At 36.9% G+C, this 27,141-nt stretch overlaps 3 protein-coding genes across 3 annotated transcripts; all 3 read left to right on the top strand.

Moving 5' to 3' along the window:
* Nucleotides 1-79: 79 nt before the first annotated feature.
* On the top strand, nt 80-5,431 carry LOC112457979 (the record flags this gene model as incomplete). Its single annotated transcript, XM_025021327.1, has 7 exons — nt 80-181; nt 492-614; nt 806-945; nt 1,483-1,632; nt 3,114-3,359; nt 3,785-4,066; nt 4,480-5,431. Coding segments are annotated over 7 exons (1,330 nt in total), but the record flags the coding sequence as incomplete, so codon positions are not given.
* A 3,837-nt stretch (nt 5,432-9,268) lies between these two features.
* Nucleotides 9,269-23,251, top strand: LOC112457977. The gene is made up of 4 exons (XM_025021324.1): nt 9,269-9,600; nt 10,143-10,311; nt 22,757-22,841; nt 23,163-23,251. The coding sequence occupies exons 1-4, from the start codon at nt 9,292-9,294 to the stop codon at nt 23,167-23,169; spliced, it is 570 nt and encodes a 189-aa protein (XP_024877092.1). The 5' UTR covers nt 9,269-9,291; the 3' UTR covers nt 23,170-23,251.
* LOC112457978 (potassium channel subfamily K member 18-like) lies at nt 23,176-25,175 on the top strand. Its single transcript, XM_025021325.1, has 4 exons — nt 23,176-23,186; nt 23,228-23,374; nt 24,223-24,407; nt 25,069-25,175. The coding sequence occupies exons 1-4, from the start codon at nt 23,176-23,178 to the stop codon at nt 25,173-25,175; spliced, it is 450 nt and encodes a 149-aa protein (XP_024877093.1).
* The last annotated feature ends 1,966 nt before the right edge of the window (nt 25,176-27,141 follow it).

Below are 27,141 nucleotides of genomic sequence, written 5' to 3'. Positions count from 1 at the left end.
ACACACACAAAACATTTACTTACTAGTTTTCATTAGCGCTGAAAAATAATCGTTTTTTTCGTATTCATTGTATTTTTAGGTTTCTATATTGGAAAGTGTGCTGTTACGTATGCACAAAACCACCAAAAAAACGACGAGGACGTAACAACACGGTTAGGTCGCATTCTGTTCGTCAACCAGGGTAATTTTATATATGATACATTATAAAAATTTAAAAAAATGTTCTATTCTAATAATTGTAACATATATAGGTAATATAAAAATGTAATAGAAAAAAATTTTATAAACGTATGCACTATATACATACATGTTATGTAATCTGTAAAGTATTACAAAGTAAAAATTACGGATCAGTACGCGTTCTTAAAGAGTAGATTAGAATTTTATTGAAAAATTGAATAGATATAATCTAATGTCCTGATTGTATATAAAAATAAAAATATCTTTGCACGATTGTATTATATTATTGTTATTATATCATATTTTATAAGGAGATATGGATCAAACAGAGGCCCGTTTCGCCGATCCATCAGAGTGAGTCAACGGTCGGCCGACTCGGCCTTAGGACTCTCCGAAAGTATGACAAAGTCTTCATATTCTGATACTGATTGTAGGTATGTAAGATCGTTGTTTGCTTCAATTCGAAGTCATTTATCAAAGAAAATATTTTACAGCATTTCTAATTAATTTAGTCATTAAATTAATGCAACGTCATACAAATATGAATTATTTATGAAAATAATTATAATAATAAAAGATATTAAGATAAAATTAGAAATAAAAGTAGAAAAGACAAATTGTGTAGGTACATGTCTCGACGATTGGAAGGAGGCGAATCAAGGGCAATAGCTTATGCACCTTCTACAAATAATCCAATGGAAATTAAGGCCGCAACTGTACCACGTTATTCGGATATTCCACTGGCGACTCCGAGAAGCGTAAGAGGTATTTTATCAATCGTTCATTTTATTTTATTTTATTGCTTTTATTGATTAATCGTGTTGTCTTTAAATTGATCATAAAGTTAACAGATAAAAAATAATGTATACGTAAAGAGTTGTATTCCGAACCGATTTTGTAAAAAGAGATATTACATATTTTGTTGTCACGCACAGACAATCAAAATAAAGAAAACAAATATATGTAGCAACGAATTAAATTTTATATTAAATTTAACTGAATCTCTCTCAAATCTATCTCTGTTGTTTATCTTGTTTGTACGTTATTTACATAACAAAAGAGTTGCAAACGATATGTCGATATCACATACGAAATCATGCGAAATTACATAAGTGAGATATACAAAGTGCTGCTATCGTCAGAAGTCTCCGTAAAACACTCGCTTGATTGAATTAATTAATTAATTCAAGCGCATCGATTGCGCCGCATCGATTGCGCCGCATTCCACTCGTTATCAACTCATCGATTAATTAATAACTATCGGCTGGTTTGCGTTATTTTCATTATCGCTTATGCTTATAGCTAAACCCAGAATAACGACACAGTCGCTGGACAGAAAATTGCTGATGAGTCCGAACGAAGCGGATCGCTCGCCAGTTTTGTGCAACAAATACGCATTGGATGATTTTGAAGACGAAACGTCGAGGTGGAGGCACCCGCCTCAAGATAAGGGTGAGTATCGTTATTACTCTATCGCAATTACATACATACATCGCAATATAAAATATAATACAATACATAATTCTAACTATTCTAACTATAAGGGCCACTTCGACCAACGCCGATTAACTTTAATCGACGATTAACTCAATCAGCAGTGTCTCCAACAACAAGATATTTGTCGTTGTGTATGTCGTTCTTAACCAATCTTTTCAAATATTATACTACTTCTCTTTAATTTGAATAAAGTTGTTTCGATTTTATTTAAAATATTTACGAAAACGTGTTTATGTAACATGGATAGAATTATTAATTTTTTATTATTTTATGAATACGAGGGTTAGGATCTTCCAATAAGAAGGAATCGACGAAAACCACGTATAATCAGACCACGTATAAATTATTTAGAAATTTTTAATGATGATCATTTTAAAAGAAGATTTGCAATATCAAAGGAAAACTTTAACATAATATTAGAAAAAATTTATGTTGAATTACAACATAAAACTAATCGCGATTAGTTATGTATATAATTGAATAAATATGTGTATAAATATACACATATTTATTTATTTATCCAATTATATACATATGGCTGTGTGTGTTAATAATCTAATTTGTGTTGTTATAATATATAATATACTATTCACCAGAACTGAGAAAATATTAATTAAAATAAATTAAAATAAACTAATAAACTGACACAATACATATATGCATTCCCATAATATGTATAAGTTTTTTAATGTTTTATTTTTTTATAATAAACATATTTTGTCTTGTTTATTATATTATATATAATTTTAAATTGTTGTATTAAATATTTATACATACCGATTAGTTAGTTTTATGTTGTAATTCAACATAAATTTTTTCTAATATCATGTTAAAGTTTTCCTTTGATATTGGCAAATCTTTTAAAATGATCATCATTAAAAATTTCTAAATAATTTATATGTGGCCTGATTATACGTGGTTTTTGTCGATTTTTTCTTATTGGAAGATCATAACCCTCGTATTCATCAAATAATAAAAAATTAATAATTCTATCCATGTTACATAAACACGTTTTCGTAGATATTTTAAATAAAAATCGAAACACCTTTATTCAAATTAAAAAGAAGTAGTATAATATTTGAAAAGATTGGTTAAGAACGACGTACACAACGACAAATATCTTGTTGTTGGCGACACTGCTGATTGAGTTAATCGTTGATTAAAGTTAATCGGCGTTGGTCGAAGTGGCCCTAAGAGCGGAACAAAAATCAAGAATTCTCTCTTTGGATGAAACAATAGCTAATTTTTATGTTGTAGCGCATTACTTTTCTTATCGCTTTACCACATGCTATCTCCTATATGTTAATTGTTAATATAATGATACTCGTTTATTAGTTTAGAATACAAATAAGTATAGATCAGTGCTATTTAAGATGATGAAAGAGATCGCTCTTTGAAGCGCTTGAAGAAATTAAACAAAACCGACGCTATTACAGTCGAGAACTCGGAGAAACCGCAAAGCAACGAAACACCCGAAGAGTTGGATGGCGTTGAAAAGCGAACTTCCTTTCGTCCCAGATCCTTGCCGAGAAGATGTCTTTCTGTGGAAGGAGCCACGACGACGAATCATAGAACGAGTTCGTCGTCAGGACCTCGCCCATCTTCTATCTATTTAGAAATGGAATATATGAGAAGGTCGCAATCTACTAAAAGTAGACGCACTAGGAGCAATTATTCTGTCGGTGAGCGAATGGTGATAAACGTAAATAAATTTCGTCAAATTAACAAATTCATAATAACCGTTTTTCTTTTTTGTGGAAATTTGAGAAGAATGAAACTAAATAATATCTAAACGATTTATATTGACGATGGATATTAAGGTTCAATTGACTAATTGTATAAATAAGAGTTGAGCTTTTAGAATAAAAATATGTAACGATATTCGTGTTATGGAGTAATATGTTTCTAACGTATATTTATCTTGTATCTAGCCTAACTTCTATGTGTGAAATGTATATTTATAATTATCGAGAGTATCCAAGTCATTCAAAGCTCTTAAATTGTATTTACAGACTACATCACGATATATATATAACAACTTAAGTAACAAGCCGATCGACATAACGAGCGCGAGCGTACCTTCTGATCGTTAAATATTTTTCTCCAGCACGTTCTTACAAACGGGGACCACCGCCGTCGCCGAGGATTATGTCGCCGATGGGATTTGCCGTGCATCGACAGGTTTATGCCGACGATATTGATTTTGACTACGAGTACTATACCGCTGCGGATGATCAGGAAAGACAGCCGACCAAGCCCGTGCCTATCTGGCTGTGCGTCTTTCTGGTCGTCAGTTACATATTTGGTGGCGCTTACCTTTTCAGCAAATGGGAAGAGTGGCATTTCCTCGATTCGGCTTACTTCTGTTTCATCACGTTGACCACCATCGGTTCGTTTCCCAATTAGTAATTCCTTTTTTGCGGTTCACAAAAGATGTGCTGCAATTTATTTATTATTATTGTTTCATAAAGCTCATTCCGTTGAAATTAGCCAACTATACCGATCTTACGAGTCAATTTTCTTCAAAGACAACATTTTATCTTGCAATGTTAGAAAGAGAGGGAGAGAAAGAGCTCATTGTCAGTCTTAGGAACTAACAATAAGAGGGCCAAAAATTAATTTTATTAGAATAATACCTATACGTTTGTAACAACTTTATAACATATATTTATATAATATCTTCTAACGGTCTTAGAGGGGCTCTACTTTCGCTTATCTGTATCTATTTATTTATTGATCTTGCGTTTATTTCGAGCGCGATGACGTGAAACTCGCACGATTTCCTATCTCTTCTATTTTAAGGTTTCGGCGATTTTGTGCCGGCGTACAAGGTGGACGCGCAGAAGGGCATCGCCCTTTGTTCTCTCTACCTGCTATTTGGAATTGCCTTGCTGGCAATGAGCTTTAATCTGGTGCAAGAGGAGGTCATCAACAACGTGAAGAGCGTCGCGAAGAGGCTGGGTATCATCAAAGAGACCGACGAGGAGGACGTGGAGGAAGAGGAGGAGGAGGAAGGGGAGGCCGAGGACTATGACGAATACGACGCCGAGTACGAAGATGAGGCCTATGAAAACGAGCCCAAGCTCTGATCTCGCGGTTTTCAACTTACTATTCGACGAGATCGGGGACGCGCGAGTCATCTGTCTTCGTACATGGTACAAGATCCAGGGGATTTCTCGGTTCACGTCCCGATCGACATATGAGTCAGTTTCATGGCATAGATAGATCTGATCTCGCGTAGATCGACAATTCCTATAATCGAGTAATATAGTTCTTTTCGCGCAGGTCTTGTCTCGCAAGAATAAATCGGTATACGAACGTATAAAGTCAGATTAATTTATAAATATGATTTATCTCAATTATCTTTTTCAATTTATAGATACTCAAATTCCAGGATATTATTAAAATTTTAATTTCTTATAGCTCTCACACAAAGATTTCTTGATTTGGGGACTTTTCATGATTTAACGTTACAGTGTGTATTCAATTCAATATCTGACACAATGCTGAGAATACTATTATTAAGAAAGTTACTATATTATTAATTAATTATAATGTATACCAATGGAATATAATGGTGAAAAGAGAAACTATAGAGCTTGCGAATATTGCGAGGAAAATAGTGCTGTATACGTATAGATACAAGTCGGAGAATTAGTGTCTATAAAATGAATAGAAGAACAATTGTGGAATGCAATTAAATTTACATACACTTTGCATATCGCATAGCTTTGATATTTAATTGACATTTGCATTTTTAATATTTTCCTTTCAGATTTTGTCCAATAATTATTTGCAATAAATTTTACATTATTAGAAAAATATTTCTTATTTAACTTTTTCTTTCTGTCATACTTTGCTCACAATTTACCATTTTCTCCTTTATAAATTTTAAACTTGAAACAAAAGTTAAGATGTTTTAATTATTTATACACGCGTTTTATAGCAATTTAGATTTATATATATATATATATATATATATATATACATATATATACATATATATACATATATATATATATATATATACATCTTCGACATATATATTTCTAATCTTCTTTGACAAAAAAAATGCGACACAAAGATAGAAGAGAGCGCAACGTCTATTTTTCATTCTCTGGGAGCTATGAAACTATTGAACTACTAAAAATCTGAAACTTGAACGTTTTCAAAAAATAGTCTTACTTTCCAGTATAGTCTCTTAAATTTTGCTTCGAACGCAAGCGACGCGAGAATACGATTATCTTTCAGCGAACACGATATTTTCGCGCGGCTTACTACTTTCCGCGCGCAGAAGATTGTCCTTACAATATTTTCCCGGACGCACTTGTCGCATGCAAAATTCACGCTTGCTATGCAAATCCCTTTCATCCCCTTTGCGACCCATACATATACGTTCTCGTGCATTTTCGCTACTATGCTCGGAGTCGCATTTCGTCGTTTAAATCGCGAGGACGTTAATCGTCTCGACGACGACGACGGCGACGGCGCGGCGACGGCAGCGGCGGTATCCAGTTAACGGCTCCGGTTTCAACGACTCGATAATCGCGCGATAAAGTCCACTCAAAGAAGAAATAATAGTCACTAAGAACTTTCGTTCGCGTCCATTACGAATGAACAATCCTGGCACGGGCGGAATCTGCATTTCATAAATTTTAAAGCCAACCGCATCGCCTCTCTCTCTCTCTCTCTCTCTCTGTCTCATTAACTTATCCCAGGGCGCGTTAATAAATAAATGCTTTCTCTCTCTCATTCATTCTCACGTCACAAAATTATCCTCCGATTTTTGCGCGGATATACACGCTGGTGAATGATCGATCATCATAAGATATATTGTCAGACAGCCCATTTGTATTTTACTTTTATTAAACATCATCAAATTAAAAAAAAAAGAGTATTATCTAAAATTAACGAGAGAAGAATTCTTACTCTGAATGTAATTTTGTTTACATATTTTAACAGTCTTTTTAATTATAACATTTCAAAATTTCAATGTTTCAACATTTTGTTCACCTAACCGTCCTAACCGGATCATCGAGATGCGGGTTTGTCTACCGGGTGTCTGGCAAGTCCGGCAATTTGATCGGCAACACGAGCAGACCCAGGCGACTTGAACCCGGTTATTTTGGGCGACGCGCTATTTCGGGATGGTGCATGTCGTAGCGCGGGGTGCGGGGTGCCACGATTGCCACGAAGAAAGAAGAAATCAGTTTACGGGGAAACTTGGTCGAGGTGGGTTGTTCTCCGTATGTTTGCATACCGGCAATTAAGACTTGGACTCTATCTCGATTATCGCCGAACTTGGATCTTTTCGTAAGACGGAATGTCATCGAATGTCGGAAAGTCGGAAATTAATTATTTGTTGCAACGTGCACGCATACGCGTACGCGCGTAATAATGATGTAACGGGAGTCGGCAGTCGGCAGTCGGGTGAGTCGGGAGTGTCGCCTCGGAAACCATTAATGGACGTTCACGTGCTGTTACCTCGAGGAATCGAGGTGCAAGGTGCAAGATGGAAGGTTTTCGCGAAGAATCGCCAAGACTTTCCGATTATTCGCGATAGTATCAATAAGACTAAGAAAGAATGATCTATAAGAAGAAACGAAAATTGTAAACTTAATAAACGGTAATGCGTCTTTCTAACACGTAAAATACACGTGGCTTCTCGTCTAGTGTAATAGCATATGCATAGACGCGCATGTCCAAGTATAGCTTTCGCAAAAGCTCGAGGATTAAAAATGAGGATACGGGGGGAACACAGAAATCCCAAATTCCGTCTCAATCGTCTCAATAAACGGCCGGGGTGGCCAGGGTTAGAGCGCGCCCGCGAGAGATACGTCAGATACGAGGTATAAATGCTGATGCTTGATGCTGATTCCTGGATGACCTGGATTTGGAATCGATTCTGTTCTCACTCTCACATGATCTTACGATCGACCTTATCAGGCTTATCGTCGATCATCGCGTCGCCTACGTCATCATTTAGCCAACGTCAGAAAACGAACGTGCCAATCCCTATATTCCGGCTATTCCCTATCCGTGCCTGTGCCTCGATCGATAGCACCACCATCGCGAGTATCGAGCTCAATTTCTACTATATGTATGCGTGGCATATTCTTGATTAAATATACAAATTATTAAGTCTTTCCCAGTTTCCCAGACGAATGTTGATGTCGATGAAGAAAAATTGAAAAATGGTCCGCCGAATGGGCGCCGCGCCGTCTTATACACATATAGTCATATCGAGACAATTGAGACGAGTAGAATTATATTAGTAGGAATAGATTCCAATATTGCATATTAATTTCTACAAATACATTCATGTTAAGTATCTTATTATCAGCATCATCTATAACATCTATATTCTATACTATATAATAAGCCATCTCCGTAAGTTGGGGTATGGAGTTTGTTTCAAACATTTACAGTGTTCCCCCCGTATATATTATATATATATATATATATACACACATTTAAATACACATATATTTTGTCGAGTTTATAGAATAGCAATGGATCTCGAACGTTTTCATATATTTGACAACTTTGTGTTGAAACATACTCGTATAAAACTACTCGAACAATGTGTAAATCCTGTTGATTTATTCCCAGTTTGCGAAAAGTCTGGGACAATCAAAGGAATTTAATTAAAGTCGGATTACATCTCGCCTTCGACGACTTCGGCGAAATCGTCCATCATTTTTCGCGGGATTGTAAACAGTTTCACAATAGATTTTGTTAAGCGGCCAAGTGACTCGTCTCGAGTCTCGACCGCAGCGGCTGTGGCCCGCGGCGACGACGATGTCGTGTTTTTTATTCCCCGCGGATCGCGGATCGCGGATCACGACGGAATCGATATAGGCTGCGTTCGGGGAGCGCGCTATTAGCGCTATTGCGTCATTCTATCTTTATCGCTCATCAAGTGTAGAACAAGGATAGAATAAGCAAATAGCGCTAATATAGCGCGCTCCCCGAACGCAGCCATAGTGTCAATACCACGATACCAGAATCGAGACTACAAGAATCAACTGTGCCGCCCGCGCCGCGCGCCGCGGAGGCAGAAGAGATGGAAGAGACTTCAAGAGACTCGGAGATAGGACGTTCCCCATTAAATTTGCTCGGCATAATTCTCCATTAGCCGATTATCCCCGGTCCCCGGTCAGTGCTCGCGCATAGTTTACGATCTTGTACCTCCTTACGCTTCGTTCTTCCGTATCTGGCTGTGGCCTATGGCGGCTGTGGTTTTCGAACAACACGCCATACGCTGAATTTCTGCGGCACGGCGCGGTTTGTAGTTTGTAGTCGCCAATGAATTAAAGATCCAAGGTGACCATTCTGCGATAGGATATCCACCCGTAGCGATATCGTGAACAACGTAACGGGGAGCAACGGCAAGAGCCGTTTTCAGTTCTCAGTTCTCATTGTCAGCCGTCAATCAGCGAGAGTTTGGCGATCCGGAAGTGGGAAGCGGGAAGCGTGAAACGTGATGTTTGCGAATCGGCTCCAACTCCAAACTCCAAACGAGACGATCGAGGTGACGCGGTGACGCTGGTGACAGTGCCACAGTGGCAGTGGTGACACGTGACACATCGTCACGACAAGTTGTCACTGTCGATGGAAACGGACAGAACGTCCCGTTCGTCGGCCAGTAGGAGCTGGCAGCGTGGAAGTTATCGCGGCCGGGGCGGAAGACGGCGGAAGCGCAAGCGGAAACCGTGGGGTGAGCGGATCGCCGACTGGACCAGGGCGCTGATAGCCTTCCTCTTCAGTAACGTCGGCATCGTGTGTCTCGTAGTCGGCTACACTATAGCGGGCGCCTTCCTATTCACCCACATCGAGGGTAAAAGCAACTTGGATATCGCCGCCAACGTCACCAAGCTAAGAAATCGCACGGCTGCCAATCTTTGGGACCTAACGTCCAAGGTGAATGAACAATTTACGCCAATCACACATGCTACATGCTACGGCCTACGCGCTGCGGCCTGTGGCTTTCCGTACTTTCCGCAGGGGCCAGGGCTGCCATTAGAAATTCAACCTGGCTAACTCTAAGCTATGGTAGTTTACATGTCGTACACTGTTGACCGTAGCATTAGAGTTACCTAGGCGCTAGGTGCGTCTAGGCGTAATTCTAGGCGTCCCTAGGACGCAGTAGATCGTAGATCGTAAATCGGGAATGACGGGAATCGGATCCGGGACTCCGGGCCGTCCGGGTCATGTCATCGAAAACGTAATACATACATATACTTTTATATTTATATATATAGATACATACGCTGAGATATCTGGCCTTAATCTTTTGCAAGTTTCGTTACCCCGTACTCTCCCTCTCTTTAACTAATGTCAAGGAATTCCAAGGAAACAGCTATAATATAATGCATTAATATTGATATTAATATATTGTTGACGTCAATCTTTCTTTTCCTTTTAATATTCTGACGCTATTGATATTGCTTATATGTTTATAGGAAAATGTGTTCTCGGAAAAACTGTGGAAGGCAAAGGTGAGAGACATTCTCGAGAATTATCAGACGATGGTAGTGTCAGCCATAAGAAATGGGTACGAAGGCGTGGAGGAAAATAAGTGGACCTTCGCCGGTGCTTTTCTGTATTCCCTTACCGTGATAACAACCATCGGTGAGTCTCGCTTTTTGCTCTTACATTTATACTTATATTTATATTTATATTTATCCGTATATTTTTTCACGTTTTTTCAATTTAATTGCAATCTTATCTGCGTTAATTTTTTTAACTTATGTACTTATATACTAATTCAATTTCTTAACTTATTCGACTTTTTAAGTATATAAAATAAAAGTTAAATGTATAGAGTTCCGATATATGTATACATATTTGTTTGTCTTTAAGAATAAAACGCGGGGTGGAAAAGGTTAGGATAAATGTTAAAGAAACTCTTGAAAAATGTTAAAAGTTTATTCGCTGCTGGATACTTTGCCATACTAAATACGGCACGTTTATTTGCGCTGTTGATGCCCGGCTAATGCCCATTTCTCGCGTCATGACTGATAAACCTCATTAAGGATTTTTATGCCAGCTATGATATGAAAATGTTTCGAGATAAAAAGTCTTCAGATTTTAAATTTAACAATAAAGTTGTGCGAAAGATGGACGACTTTTTAATATTTTATATAACTAACGGCTTTTTTTTTTAACGTGGAGAAATCTTCGACTACTGGGATCCCGGGCGAGCCCGGTTTACCCAGTAGCCCCCTCAAGAGGGGGAAGACCCCCCCGCCTTCTGGCAAAGACGGGGGGAGTGCCGGATTCTTACCGGCTAAAACTCCACGGTTGTCCTCGCGTGCGTTAGTGGAAAGGCCCCGGGAAACTTAAGATTCTTCCGGAGACCCTCCCCGCACCTTGTCCACTATTGGACTTCCTCCCGGGAAGTTTTTAACCTCCAGGTTTGACTTCCTCCCGTTTTGGACAAGCTGGGGGGACAACCGCCCCAGCCAGCCCGTCCTCACGTAGGGGGTTTTTTTTGTTGCAATACATTTGACGTCCGCTTTATTATTAAAAAAAAAAAAAAATAAATAAATAAATAATTTTTAGGATATACGTGTACGTACATGTACATATCTATAGCGTATATAAATGGATGTGAAGACAATACACCGCAACGTGGTAAGAAAGATTCGAATTCTATAAGCGAGCAATGCACTCTCCAGCATCAGCCATGTCCAAAAATAAATGGAATTTAAATTGTAAAAACGGACGGATTTCTAGTTGAAAAATATGTACATCTTGATCTGTCTGAAATATCAGTTGAGGAAAAGAATTGTTTTAACACCAAGAGAGGAAGAGAAGGAAGAAAAGAAGTAGGGAAAGAGAGAGAGAAAGAGAGAGAGAGAGAGAGAGAGAGAGAGAGAGAGAGAGAGAGAGAGAGAGAGAACAATAATAAAAATATTGGTTAAATTTTAGTGATCGTTTATATCTATTATTTTTTCGAACCACGTTTAAAAATTTTTTTAGAATGCATCAAGTAATCAAAGTTCAAATTTACAAAATTAATAATTATTTTGCTGTGCATATATACGTGTGTGTGCGCGTACGTGCATACATGTAAAAATCTGACAATTGAAGCCCTTCTATTCGTTTGATAAGAAAGAAAATGCAAACTCATTCAGTTCTATTGTCAATTGTAAAATAAATTGATCAATTTATTTATATCTGCGAGCAGCCGTAACATGATATATGTACATAATTTTTAATTATCTTCTTATTATTTTTATCTACACTAATTGTCAATTTCATAATGCTTTATTTTTATACATTTCTCGTACTATTTTTATATTCTATACATTAGAGATCCTTCTGTTTCTGTTCAGAAACTCATAAAAAAAATTTTGTTTAAAAATTCTTTTATTTAAATGAATATTTATCGAAACCGCACAATTATAGAGATCAATTTTTACAGTGCTGAAAAAATAAACTTATTGAAATTCTGTCAATCTTAATTCCTGAAAAGTCAATCTTTTCATCGATTAATGAAAACAATCAAGATTTAACCATAGATCAGAATAAACAAACTAATAACGAAACTGTAAATTTCACCCGGCGTTATCGATTTTCGTAAACACGTTTGCTATACGAAAATTACTTCGTTCTCAGTCTGTCGCGATCTAATGCGTCAAAGGAGATCGAGTTATCGCATCGAGCAGAAAAATCGAAACGACGTGAAACGACGGATAGTTAATGCTATCCAGACCACGAATAGTATCCTGAGTCGTAGGATTTATCATTTTCCGGCGCCGCGCGCCGCAGCAATGAAAGGGTAAAGTGATATTAATGACTCTAACGTGATGGCGGCTTTGTTCTCAGCTTTGTGTGTGCTACACCGGTATCGGTATACCATGTGCGAGTAGGCGCAAAGAATATAAATCATGATTACTCGGCGAAATTACGCGAAAGGGATTGTGCGATTCATGAGGCTATCGCATAAATTAGACACATATAAAAGTATTCACGGCCACGGATGTACATATATCTTTATACATATATATGTATGCATAATATCCTCTATTAAAATATCTAGTCTTTCTAATGTAAATCTGTTTCAGTCAATATTTTTGCAGTTAAATAATTTATGTCCAATAATAGAGAGTATTAGTATTTCACGTAAATATTGCGGTCAATGTTACTCTGATAAATAAAATTAACACAAATAGATATAGTGTTGTACATATAATAATTTAATAGCTAGTATAATAAATATTAAATAATTATAATACACCGCTGACCATATAATTAAACCACTGATAATTTATATAACTTTAATGGGATTCACCCACACGATGATAATTGTTCCAAGATTTATTGCATTTTGATAATTATTATACTAACAATTATAGTACATTGTTACTTGTGGTTGGAACACTATTTTGAGGGAGTTGCGCATATGAATACTGGAACGCGATCCATTCGTGCACGCGCGCGCGCCCTGCAATGATAATTATTTTCAGTCTTCGACATTATCCGGGTTGTTTTCGATAACTGCCGCAACGCAAAGTCGGTCGTTTTGGATTAACACAGAATTAATTAACGATACGAAATATTCGATATCGGTGAGGCATGCTCTCCATGAAATTGTAATAATAAATCGATGAATTGCACATTAGGCAATTAATTCTAGACGCTCACGCAATTCAGTTGGTGATCAGGCATCATTCAATAAATAACATTCAATAAATTAGTATTTTTAGTTTAGTTTTATTTCGATGCACTGATTCTGCTGTACAACATTATTTTATACATTTATTTTAAGACGACGACTTAACAATGTTATATATAAAAACTTGAAAGAATTTGAAATCTATATGCGTCAAAAGTGATGCAAATCTTTTATAATTATTGCTTTACACCTTTGATTTAATATACATTTTATTTTAAGCGTTCAAGTTTAATCTTAATGTCTAATACAAATACGTTTTTAGGACAAAAATCTAAGATCGCGCGTGATCACGGATCACGGATATGTTACTTTGCCGTGATCATGTAATGTGACTACCAATTCGTATGACTCGTTAATGGCGAAGCGGGAGATAAAAATCGAGCCGTAACAATTTATCCATAGAATATTTGTAATTCGAGAGCGTGAGTTGCGCCCATTGACGCGAAAATGAAATGATGTGTCATTCAGGCACCATCCATAAAAATCCTCTCGCGCAATTCGCAACAAGCCGATCAGGGTTGCGTCGCGGAACGTCCAAAACTGCGCGACGAGCAGCGTTGCGGATGGCTCTCGCGGAATTCTCGCGATAGGTACGCGGCAGTGACTGATTTTTCAGCGTCACTTTTTAATGCGCGTGTCTGCACATGAACGAACGAACGAATGAACAAATGAACGGAACACCGACTTTGTTAATCGAGAGATATCGTGGCTCGTCAATACAATTTTTTTATTCATTTTTCCAAAACACTATTGCTACAAAATAAATGGAAAAGAAAGAAAACAGCTACAATGGATGGTATATGGCTAATGCAAGCTGTAATCTGCGGCTATAATCCGCCTATATCACCTAACGTCTATGTATCGATAAATACAGCTTGCGCTAATTTTATGAGACGAGATAGAAAATAATATTTAAATAAAACAAAATATTATTCCATTGTATATTTTATCGTAACAAAACGTACATTACAGGTTACACATTACAGGTAAGTTCATTCTTTAGTTTTATGAAAAAATGAAATAGGTTACGTGACAAAGCATAATTATCTATTTAATGATGCTAAGACTCCAGAGAGTCTTTTATCGTAACTATATTATAAAATTTTGTACAAATTATACAACATTATTATATGTACCATTTTGTAACATTAGAATTAAATCCCCGACAGTGTCCCCTTAAGCAACCACAAATGTTACTTTTATATAGTGCCGCAAACTCCATTTTATTATACTTCACGTTGGTGTATGAAGCTTTGAAGTTAAAGAAGCAGAAGAAATTCAAGAGAGAGGTTCCTAAAGAAACAACGTGCTTATTAAATAAAGACACGCTTAAATATTCTATCCTCTAATTTTGCCAACTTCTTTTATGCTAAAATGCGAAGGAATACAAAGAAATAGAGAACGGAATGTTATTGTTACTCAAAACTAAAATAATGCTCTTTCATCACGGATTCTTATCATAATAGCGCATCAGAACTTATTTTACAAATTAATATGAATGACAAGTAAAAGAATACGCGTGTCACACGGAAACTAAATATACACATATTTGTACGCTTCAAATATCCAAAAGTCCTAAACAGATCAGAAATGTTTGGTTATCAACATTTTTCGTCATTTTTGAATCAAAAACATGGGAACAAGGTTCTTCGTACAACTTTAAACCCACCCTATGTACAATGTAATATGCGCACGTTTCATAGTCGGAAATGAAAGCGGAAATAATGGGCTATGCACGCGAAAATTAATGTCGTGTTATACGAGTCGACGAATGCTAGTGTATAAAACTGCTGCGCATATACAAAGTGTTCCAGAAATTCCGACTTTATTTTTTATATTTTCAATCAAATATTTCAGATACTTAACGTTTTCTTAATTTAAATATTGGGATACCCATAATCTCGGAATCATAGGAATCAAAGGATTGAAAGTGAAACGATCAGATCTTCTATAATGTAATTATTCTAATTAAATATAACGATTACAGAAAATCTTTTTTTTTTAATCTTACCTCAATTCAGGCGATTGTTATCTTTTCAGTAATTTTATGCCAAGTTTGATTTTGTTTCAGATTTCCAAGATATTTAGATTTTACTCAAAGATATATCTATTGTTGATTAAGGTCGGAATATTTTAAGACACCTTGTATAAAAGCCATAAAACATTAAAAGCTTATCCCGACTACATCAGCTACCCTTTTGATGACCGTAATAAAAGCGATTAAAAACGATAGTGCAAATAGCAAAAATAATTCGAGACCTTTTTCGATATACGCTGGAAAATTAAGTTTTAAATATTGCAGACGGTTGGTTCTCCTACAGATAACTGTAATGTTATTTACAGGTGCGATTTATATTTTAACGGATATGAAATTGCCGTTTTATTGGCCGACGTGACATGAAAAGTTAACAATTACATCGCGTCAATTTTTATCAATTTGTATTAAAGTTTCTATTATACGCAGAAACATCAATCATCGAATTTGAATCAGTAGTAACAGGGAGATAAAATTTTTTTTACTAACTTGGATGGAAAATTCTGCATTTGTTTACATGCTTACATGCTTAGATGCTTACATTTACTTGTAGTCGGAAGAGATCTTACAAAAACGATCAAATATTCTTTTATCAAAAATTCCGATACATTTCTATTTTACTGCTATTTTCTGTGACATCTCTTGTTCAAAAGGTCTTATCTCGAAAGATAAAATTCTATTTCTACAAAAAAAAAAAAAAATTCTGCACGCGCGAGACACGGGGAAAACGACTTCGACGATGGAAATCTCTATCGTCTGTCGTTCATGTTTCATCGTACTGTTAGGTTTGACTGCAGTTCAAAGATGAGAATGCAATAAATAGCAATGTATAGTTAGCAGAGATTGCACGATTAGTTTCGACATGTTTAAAACTTAAAAATTCCTCAAAAAAATCTCTTTCATGAAGACAAGTCTTTTGCAAATCTATGAAGACATCATTCCCTTCATTTGTAATACGTAGAATAAAAGCTCTCCAAATTTCTGACGTATTTAGTAAAGTTTATCAAGCAACGTGTGTGTGTGTGTGTGTGTGTTTGTGCACGCGCGCTTCAAAACTGAGAAAGATAGGAAGTTTTCGACACGGTAGAATGGCGATACTTACGAATAGAACGAGTCCCAAATTTATCGAGTTGTGTTACATATCGTTGACATTTGACTTTTCGACCGTTTTGCACGTACGTTTTTCCCCGACGCGCGACGTCCAACCATGTAACCCAAAATATGCATTATACATATATATATATATATATATATATGTATATATATAGGTGCGATTTCCTTTAACAAAAACGTTAAAAAACTCTAGTCGCATTTCTACAGGCTTTGTACACGCGTTGTTTGAATCGTGACCGACAAGTTTAAGGAGATTGTACGGAGAATCAGAAATGTTAAGAATTGCATAAAATTTAAAACATATAAGATCTTTTACAAATAATATCAGAATGTGCATTTTTTTCACCGGTTAATTTTTGAGAACATTTGTAACAAAGTTCAAGATATTTGAATGAATCCTAATGGGAAATTGCGATGCTTTATATCAATTATCAACACAAATGACTATTAAAAATGTTAAGAACTAAACAAAAATAAATTTATGTTTAATATATATAAAAAATATTATATTAAAAATGCTTTTAAAATTTTGAAAAATATGACACGGTCCCTTGTAATATTAAAATTTGCATCGCGGTAGAGCCGTAGTAATAAATCGATATTAAAACGGTATTTAATCGAAATTTATTTAAATAGAACAAAAAGAAAACTCAGCACAAAATAGATAGACTTCTTTTATGTTACATCTCAAGTACGTTGGCTTCAAGTGCTTCGCTCATCGCTCTATAAAATACACATAGAGAATTACGCGATAAAATTTTTACTGTGACATAAAAGTGATGTTAAAAAATCTAGAACTTTTTAATAAAAATTAACCGCGGTAAAAAATAAAAAAAATTTCACATGCTGACATTATTTGTAAAAGAGCTTATGTGTTTTAAATTTTCTGCAATTCTTAACATTTCTGATTCTTTTTATACTCCTTAATGCCGTGTAGCGTTGTGGAGCAAAACGACGTTTGTCCACAACGACGTTACATAAAACCACTGACGGCCATCAGGTTATTATTGCCAAACCTAAATCCATCACTAAATGAATAACGATACCTATGTCGGTAATACGATCTCGAACTCAATTAAGTGCAGCCGACGGTATTTCTAGAAACGTCACCCTCGACTTTGTCGATGATAAAGTTCAAGTTTTTTCCGTCTCGATACGTGCGAAAGAACCGTTTTGCCTATTCATTATTATCGATTTTTTCGCACCAATTATGTAATCTCGGAATGGCGAGCGTTAACGATTTAGTAAAATGTAAAAGCATATATAAAAACTCTTTTATATGGATTCTCTTAAAGGCGACGCGATTTCAAGTTTAATCTCAAATTCTTTGAAATTTAAATTCTTTAGTTCTTGAATTTTAATTCAGAATTTTATAATCAAAACCACCAAGATATTAATATTGAATATTAAAATTAGTTTGAAAGTTGACAAACATTAATTTAAATTGAATATCTATAATTTAATTATTAAAACATCAAATTTGTAATGTTACGTTTTATTGGCAATGAGTCTTAATTTGAAATCGTAAGAGAATGAAGATATATTTTCAGACCATGTCGCGCGCATTTACACGTAAAAGCTTCGACACTAAATGTACGTCAGCTATGTGCATTTAGTTTTAGTGGTGTACATGATAATACTAAAGCGCCGATATAACCACATAGGGCATAAGTGTAGCGTGCGCCGCGAGCAATGTTTATCATTTTCACTAACTGACAATTTTGGCAGCCGAGATCGCCCGATTTTATCCTCTTTCGCTTTCACGATGATTTACTGCAACACGCCATGACATAAATTAACATGATATATGCACTCGTCATATCACTCGTTTTCATTGGTGGTAATTCAAAGTATGTTTCGGCAGTACATGAAACAAGTTGGATTAGGACATGATAAAGTTAAAATTAAGAATTGAAATAAAATAGCGGAGAAGCTGTTAGTTAATACAAACTGGACTAACAGTGAGAGAAGAGGGAGGGGGAGGAATTTTTATAATAAAAAGTAATTTGGACAATTCCGCAAATATTTTCAAGTTACTCTTGAGACTGCGAATGACTGATGCCTACAAGAGATGATTAATTAAAAGCCCCGGATGTTAAAGCGTTCGAATCGACGTGGATGGTGTTATCGGCGTAACGACACGCTTGTCTTGCCACGCACGTACGTGTAATAGGTATCACGTGCGAGACATATCAGGGACATTAGTCCGTGCGGGTCGGGCCTCCGGCCAGGGAATTATTGGCGATTAACCAAAAATACGGGAACCAATATCCCGCACGTACTTGTGATGCGTATATACGTTCGTTATTTTTCCGTCTAGATTGTCTAGGTCGTTTTAGAATCTCTAGAACGACGAAGGCGACGCGACAGTGTCGCGTACGTGGTTGGCGATCAATTATCGTGAGGATTAATCGCGGGAGATTTCGTCGCGGCGTCAATTTATCGGCTTGTCAAGAAGTTTAACGGCGAAATGATTCCCTCTGAAAATTAATTATGCCCGTTGCCGCGGTGATGTCAGACAATCGCTGTCGCGCTTGATTTATATCGCGTTATTATGTTACCAACTATCTTTCACATCCTCTTGTGATGTTACGGCTATTATATATCTGAAATTCACGATAATCTGTAAACGATGTGTAAACGAAGCTATAGGTATCAATCAATATCTACATCCAGGTGAATTAATCATGTTTTCGATTTTTTTTTCATTTTCGAAGTAAAGAGGACAATTGAGAAATTGTCAGCAGGAGCAGAGTGTTTCGCTTACAATTAGTCTAATAATCTAACTTTTAGTTGAGTTGTTTTATGTGGGAAAAACTTACTTATTTTATGTATAATACTTTGTATCTATCGATGGAGGTAGTTACGTATGTGAGTGGATATGTATACCTATATACCTATTTCGTAAAAAAAATATTCAAGTGTGCAAACTTTTTACAAAAATACGGATGCGTCCTACATGATGTCGTCGTCGAATATTGCAATGCGTCTATTAGCACGTCCAGCAGATTAACTACTAACCTAGCCTAATAGACGCTAAAGAAATTAATTAATGGCCAAACGGAACATCGATCGTTGATGATGATCAACAGCGATGTCTTTGCGATGAACGGATGAACGAACGAATGAGCGAATGAGCGAATGAGCGAATGAGCAAGCTTCCTTGATCCTGAGGGATCGTACGATCAGCGCGCGTTAATTAATTTCCGGCCTAACCAAGTCCTCGGTATGCAGTCCGCAAATTCGTCGTCGCGGAACACACCGTAGACGTACGACAAGTAATTCTCGATAGCGATTCGATTACACGGAGGACATCGGATACGAGGGAAATACAGGAAGTACGGTCGAGCAATATAATCCAATTTCGCGACTTTCATCGAGCGCCACTCTCTCCGCTTTTCGTCGATTATTATCAATGTCTGTTATTTATGCCATAGGACAATATACGATATAATATTAACGATGACATTTGAGATATTTAATAACCGGGGGACCGTGATTTATGTAGCGATTAGCACTTTAAGAATCAATTAATTATAAAAGACTTGCATCACTTTTGACGCATAGATTTTAAATTTCTTTCAAGTTTTTATATATAACGTTGTTAAGTCGTCGTTTTAAAATAAATGTATAAAATAATGTTGTACAGCAGAGATACAGCATCGAAATAAAACTAAACTAAAAATACTAATTTATTGAATGTTATTTATTGAATGATGCATGATCACCAACTGAATTGTGTGAGCGTTTAGAATTAATTGCCTAATGTGCAATTCATCGATTTATTATTACAATTTCATGGAGAGCATGCCTCACCGATATCGAATATTTCGTATCGTTCATTAATTCTGTGTTAATCCAAAACGACCGACTTTGCGTTGCGTCAGTTATCGAAAACAACCCGGATAATGTCGAAGACTGAAAATAATTAAAATATAAATCGATAAAAATTATGTCGCGCAATGGCTTTTTGTTTTCACAACACCTCCACGGAACGTTCGACTTTCCATGCCTATAGAGAGGGGCGAAAGTGATCAATTTCACGCCAGGACGGCATTAGCGGGACGAAAGTAACCACTTTCCTCCCTAGGGCGGAAAGTGATCACTTTCGTCCCGCTATGCCGTCCTGGCGTGAAACGGCCACTCTCGCCTCTCTCTAGGCATGAAAGTCGAACTTTCCGTAAAGATATTGTGAAAAATATTGTGTGCACCTCGGGGCGAAAGCTTTTTCAGACTCGTGTGATTTGTCGCCCTCGCCTTCAGCTCGGGCGGCAAACTTAACACTCGTCTGAAAAACGCTACTTTCGCCCTTTGGTGCACAATATACTATTATAACGCAACATTACGATAAGAAGAATCACTGCATTTACTGCAATTTACAAGAAAAACGAGATCTCGGAAATAAAGTTTACGTTTCGTGTATCCCGGAGCCTAGCCGGCCATTTGGCATGTTCTTTGGAGGCTGAAGTTCGACATGCTGAATACATACCCTCGTCACGTTCCTCTTTTGTATTTCCCTATTTCACATATTTCACATATTTGTGTGCACGTTATATATGAAAAAAAAGAGAAGCTGAACAAGCTTTTTTTCGCGGTGGCTTTTGCTTGATTACAAGGCACGCTCTGATTCGCCTCTGACATCGCGCTTCGATTCGACGATTTTTTGGTACTAGACTAGAGCTTGTATTGCTGCATACTTTTTGCTCTTTTTGAGAATGATAAATGGCCAAAAGTTAGAGATTGAAACCGCGGAAATATCAACAAAAGTTGTCGCTCGATAAACGGATACTATTGTCGCGATAATAGTAGTCGTTAATAGATTGCCAGAATGTTGTATCGATGGTGAGAGAGAAAGAGAGAGAAGCCTCCTTCACCGAAAAATATCTTTCTATAAAAAGATTAATATAATAAAATCGAATTTTTAGACTGGACAAACGGGCGCGAATAAACACGATTAACAATTTACTTCAGTGTACCGCTGATCCTCGCGACGACGTGGACGACGGCGACGCGACGCGACGCGACGCGACTCGACGCCTCGCGCGATTGCCACTAATGCCGCGGAAAATCATTTCGTCACGTTGTAGAAAACGGTGCATATTTTTTCAGAGGCCCAAATAGAACTTATAAACGCGCGACGCTTTCCTCTTTCCTCTTAAAGACTTTTACTTGCTCGATTTTGATGAAACAAATTTTGCTACTTTATGAAACATGAAAATGTCCGAGTAGGTTCCTCGGAATTGTTTAGATCTCCTGCGAGGTAAAACTAAAACTTTCAGTATCCAATAGCACACGCGGTCAAATTCTCACGGATACAGGATGTGTCTGCTGAAACAGCGTCTGCTTGAATTATCAGGAATTATCAGGAAACAATTGACGCTCTATGAATGTCGTTGCGATGATAGAGTTACACGCTTACCCGAGGGCTACTTAATTCAGATATGATAATAGTAGGATTTTGTGAAGAAAAAATCTAAGGACATATATCGAGATAATATAGTCACTGTCGAAATACACAAATAAATTGTCCTTGGAACATGACAATATTTTTGCTGAACATAATCCGTACCTTAAGAGATTTTTGTTTTAATCATAAAAGTAAATTCGTAAATCTCTCTCTCTCTCTCTCTCTCTCTCTCTCTCTCTCTCTCTCCTCCCCCCCTTATGGATAATATATATTTTTTATTGTAATTTTATATATTCAGACATTCGGTATATATTCTTTTTCTTTGGAATAAATATTTTAATCACGCGTATTCGTTTCATTAATAATTCAAACGGCACCATACTGGGTTTCTACCTGAGAGAAACACCGCGGGCAATAAATTAATAAAAAATGAATCAGTTCACGTACGGGATGGATGTGAAGCAAGAAACGAGAGGAAGCAACGAAGCAACGAAGCAACGAAGCTCGTCGATAAACTCACTTGCCGCGTTCTCGTTTATTGCGCAGGTTACGGCAATCTTTATCCCAGAACGAAATGGGGCAAAGTCGCGACTATAGTGTATGCGATAATAGGGATGCCGCTTTTCCTTCTCTATCTCAGCAACATCGGCGACATTCTGGCCAGAAGCTTCAAATGGACCTACGCCCGCTGTTGCTTGTGCAAGTAAGACCGTTCTTCTCCTCGCTTTAAAAGTGTGTCACATTCTCATAAATGTTTCTAGTATATTTTTTGATAGCGTAACAAATTTTGTCAGATTTGAAACCGTTGAATTAATCATGATTTTAATTTTTTTTCAAGATGTCGAAAAAGACCGTATGGTGCGGCAAGCGCGAGAACGTCGGAGATATCAAATGATCCGGCTACAAAAAGAGACAGGTGGCAGGTAAGTTGGTAAGCGACGAACGCTGCAACCGGAATTAGAATCCTATCGCACTCTAATCAGTAGCATCGTGATGCGGTGGAGTAGACTTGAGCTTTCATACAGAATTACCTTATACTTTCTTGAGAATTACTTTCATATATCCGGAATGCAAAACGGAGACCGGGCTGGAAAAACAAATTTCTTCGATATCAAAGGCTTCGATATTATTATGTTCGTTACGAGAGAGAGAGAGAGAGAGAGAGAGAGAGAGAGAGAGAAAATTCTGGTAATTTTGAGATATCAAGTCAGAATAAGAGAATATTTAACAAAATTTGTCTGCAGATTGTAAGCACGTATGGCGGGGAGGTAGATACGTCGAGTTTGGACGTAGAGGAAACTTTGCCTAGAGACGACGACAACGGTGGCGACGGCACCGTTAATGAAGGCGACGGCAACAACGAAGACGATGACGACCAGAGCGAGCAGAGCGACGAGAGCTACGATCCTCAGCATGTGACGGTGCCGTTAACTCTCTGTCTCGCTATTATGGTAGGGTGAGTATCTGACGAGAGATGTAATAGGACCGCATGTTAATTTAATATTTTAGTTAATTAAAAGATTTACTTTTTATAAGGTCGTAAATGGATAGATAAATGAATTAAAAAGAAATGACAATAATTTCATTGCTCTTGATAGGAAATATAAGAATAGTTTTTTATCTGTATTTATATTATACATACACAACTACAACTTATATATAGCAAATTTTTTCGACATAACTTAATTTGAAAAGTTACAACTCTGGTGGAAAAATGTCTCAGAATTTTTCAGATGTTTTATACGAATTAGAACATTTTCAGAAAAATTCAGATAAAATAATAATAAAATATTTCAGATTTTTCCCGCCAATATATCTTTGTAGAAATCTGAATAAATATGAGAAAATCTGTGCAATTTATCAGAAATTAATTCATACATACGGATTCCGAAAATCATTCTCATCCAATTATTTTTGAGAGTATCTGAGAAATTTTATACATTTTTTTTTTTAGAATTTTTTATAAGTCTCAATTCTTATAAAATTTCTGAGAAAATATGAGACATTTTTTCACCAGGTGAGTGACTATAATTTTCGTGATTGGCAAATTTCAATTCAATTCAAATTAAAGCTCTATTAAGGTAAGATTATCAAGTATATAATTTTCGGATGCGTTATATTTGGATAGTCATATTAACATTGCTGTTAACATATTAACGCTCAGTTTACGAGTTTAATATTCCACGATTAAACTTGTATGTCACTTTCTTTCGGAAATTCGTCACTTTCTCTCGGCAAAACCGTACGTCTGACAACCCGAACTGACAGCATTGACTTTCCTTTACTTTTTGCTCTCGATATTAGGTATATTTGGGGCGGAGCAATTCTGTTTTCGATATGGGAGGATTGGAATATGCTGGACGGTTCTTACTTCTGCTTCGTGTCTTTGTCGACCATAGGTTTCGGCGACATCGTCCCTGGCGACGAGATCTACTCCGGGCAAGGCCTTGATTTATCTTTCATCTTCTGTTCCATGTACTTGATGCTCGGTAAGTTTTATACACATACGTATGATGACGCATCTATTATTATTGTATTTATATACAAAAGTCAATAAGAGATTTAGAGCTTCCTTCAAAGAAAATCCTCTTACAACTGCTCCGAATAAAATTTTCCCTCATAAAGAAGATTATTGCCTTTACACTCGTTCGATTATTGCTCTTTTGTTACTCGTTATTACGTTATTACGTTATTACGTTATTACGTTACAGATCAATAGTATTAAAATTATTTAATCGTGCACATTTCAGTCCTCAGTAAATTGAGATAAAAAATAAAAGGCTAGTTTTTTAAGAAATCCGATTGCCGAACAGAATTTTTGACGCTCAACGCCACGGCGCGAAGACAATCGTTTTAAAAGGGATTAACCGCTTTAAATCCTGCAACGCGATTTCACCCGTTGCCATACAGCTTTCCGTGCTGCGAGCGCATTAAGTTCGTTTCAATCAATACCCGATTGCCAGGCAGATTTTTCGCGGAAAATATTCAAGTGCTTTTAAACGTTTCAACCGCTTCCGTACTCTCAATTCGCGCAACAATTGGCTCAATATATATAATATCCGTGATGCTTAAAATCACGCTCTAATCTAATAATCGATACAGACTTTACAAAGATGTCGAATCACTCGTAATATATTTTTGTATGTTCAGGAATGGCGCTGATTGCTATGTGTTTTAATCTTATGCAAGAGGAGGTGATCGCCAAGATACGTAGCCTAATGCGCATCGTCAAGTACATCTTCAGATGTGAAAGATGACGAATGAATTTTCGTCTGCATCACCAAGACAATTGGTGAGTTGGCAAATATTTCTCTTCTCGCCCATTCAATAATCTGATATTGCAATAATTTTTAGTCTTCATAGATAAGAAAGATATCCTAGAAATTAATTTAATTTTTTTTTCAAAACTGTGCTCTTGTGCTCAAAAGTTGCGAGACGATATCACTAAAATCATCATCATATCATGCGGTCATTTCTTGAGGAAAAAACTGCTTGCCGCTGGATGCGATCGTTTGTACCGTGGAGGTGTATCTTTCGATGTTCTTTTTGAACTCTCCTTCAAATCTCTCGCGAGGCGTAGAAGCGTAGAAACGTAGAGGCCTAGAGGCGTAGAGGCGTGAGTGGCGTGAGTGAACGGGGAGCGAGTACGATCGGAGCGAACGATCGAGTAGAAGCGCTGTATACCTACTATACACGAGCGACGCGGCGACGGCGAGAACAATGAGACACAAAGATCGTATATGATAAATTCTATTCCGCGTCGCGAGAGGAACGCGAGCGATGCACTTGCTCTCCTTCGAGAGACCAGAGAAAAGTTTTATGAAAAAAAAAAAAGAATTAATGTGTTTTATCAGTTAAAGTTAAATTATGGTTCAAAGTAACACGTTGTAAGCATCAAATATCAATTTCCCATTACACTCTTTGAAACGAATAAAATAATTTTAGAAAATCTTTCTTTTCGGCAAAAATTTCATCATTTCTAGAATTGCATGCTGAAATTTTTCGTCCATTCCTTTATCGGATTATTTGTCGAAACCAGCATCTCGTCGGCACGAGAATAGAGATCAGACGTCACCGTGTGAGATATATCGATACACACACACACACGCGCGCGCGCGTATGCTTCATGGACGATATCGGAGCTGTCGTTTTCGCGTCGAATTACGCAGAAGAAAAGGAATCGAGGCTGGAGGATTGGCGTGCGGCGCGGCGAAAACGTGCGGAGTTAGCTAAGAAGGTGCAAAAACTAAACAAACATCATGAAGGGTAGAACAAAGGAAAAGATCGTAGACTGGGATCACTAGGATGATCGAGTATCGCAAAGTTGCAAGATATATTGAAGAAAAATATGCGGGGCGATTACGCCTTACTAAAATTATCCGCGACGGCTAAAAGCGATCGAGCATTTGCAAATTAAGTACAAAAGCTAATATTTGTATGCATAATATGTAATTTTAAATAAAATGTCAAATATCTCTTCTCGATGGGATAGATCGATTTGAAACGTTTCTGCTTTATGTTGATCGCTCGATGTCCTCGTCATTATCATCAACAGGATGACACAGGACAAAAGTGGAAAACATTCCAAACGTTTCGTCCGAAACGTTTCGACCGGATTATTTATTGTGAATTATAACCGTAGGAGCTAAGTATGATGCAAAATGCAAGTCAGATATATATTTAAAAAAACGGATTTAGATATGCTAAAAACAATTGACCTGTATGGATTTGTACCAAATTATCGATTTCTTTGCGCCTCGTATCTATTCGAGTTTACGATTGTTGTCAACATTTTGAACAATGATGAAACCATATGAGAGAAAATAAAACTTAACATAACGTTTCGCGCGTGCATTTTTTTAGAGTCGTATACGACAATTAAGAAGGATTCGTGAACAAGCGCCGCATCTAGAGATGCGCACGAACAAATACGAGAACGAGATGGATACACGTATACGTACTACGTAGTATGAGAGGAAAGGTTTAACCAAGTATCTTCGAACGCGAAGCCAATGTTGATTCTCGTCATCATTAATGTAATCCAAGAACAAAAATAACAAAAAGTGCATCAATGCGGGCGTAATAGAGGCGAAGAAAACATTTATAAAGATGTGGAAGAAGGGGAGCAGGAAAAAAGGACGGCAGGAAAGAAGGGAAAGAGGAAAAAAAAGGAGGACGAAAGAAGGGCAGAGAAGGAGAGGGTCGACGGAACGGGGCTATATA

Source organism: Temnothorax curvispinosus, unplaced genomic scaffold (genome assembly GCF_003070985.1).
Source record: "Temnothorax curvispinosus isolate PA1 unplaced genomic scaffold, ASM307098v1 QBEX01008546.1, whole genome shotgun sequence".
Classification (NCBI taxonomy): domain Eukaryota; kingdom Metazoa; phylum Arthropoda; class Insecta; order Hymenoptera; family Formicidae; genus Temnothorax; species Temnothorax curvispinosus.
The sequence above is the reverse complement of the archived record's forward strand: the minus strand, read 5'-3'. Positions and strand labels throughout refer to the sequence as shown.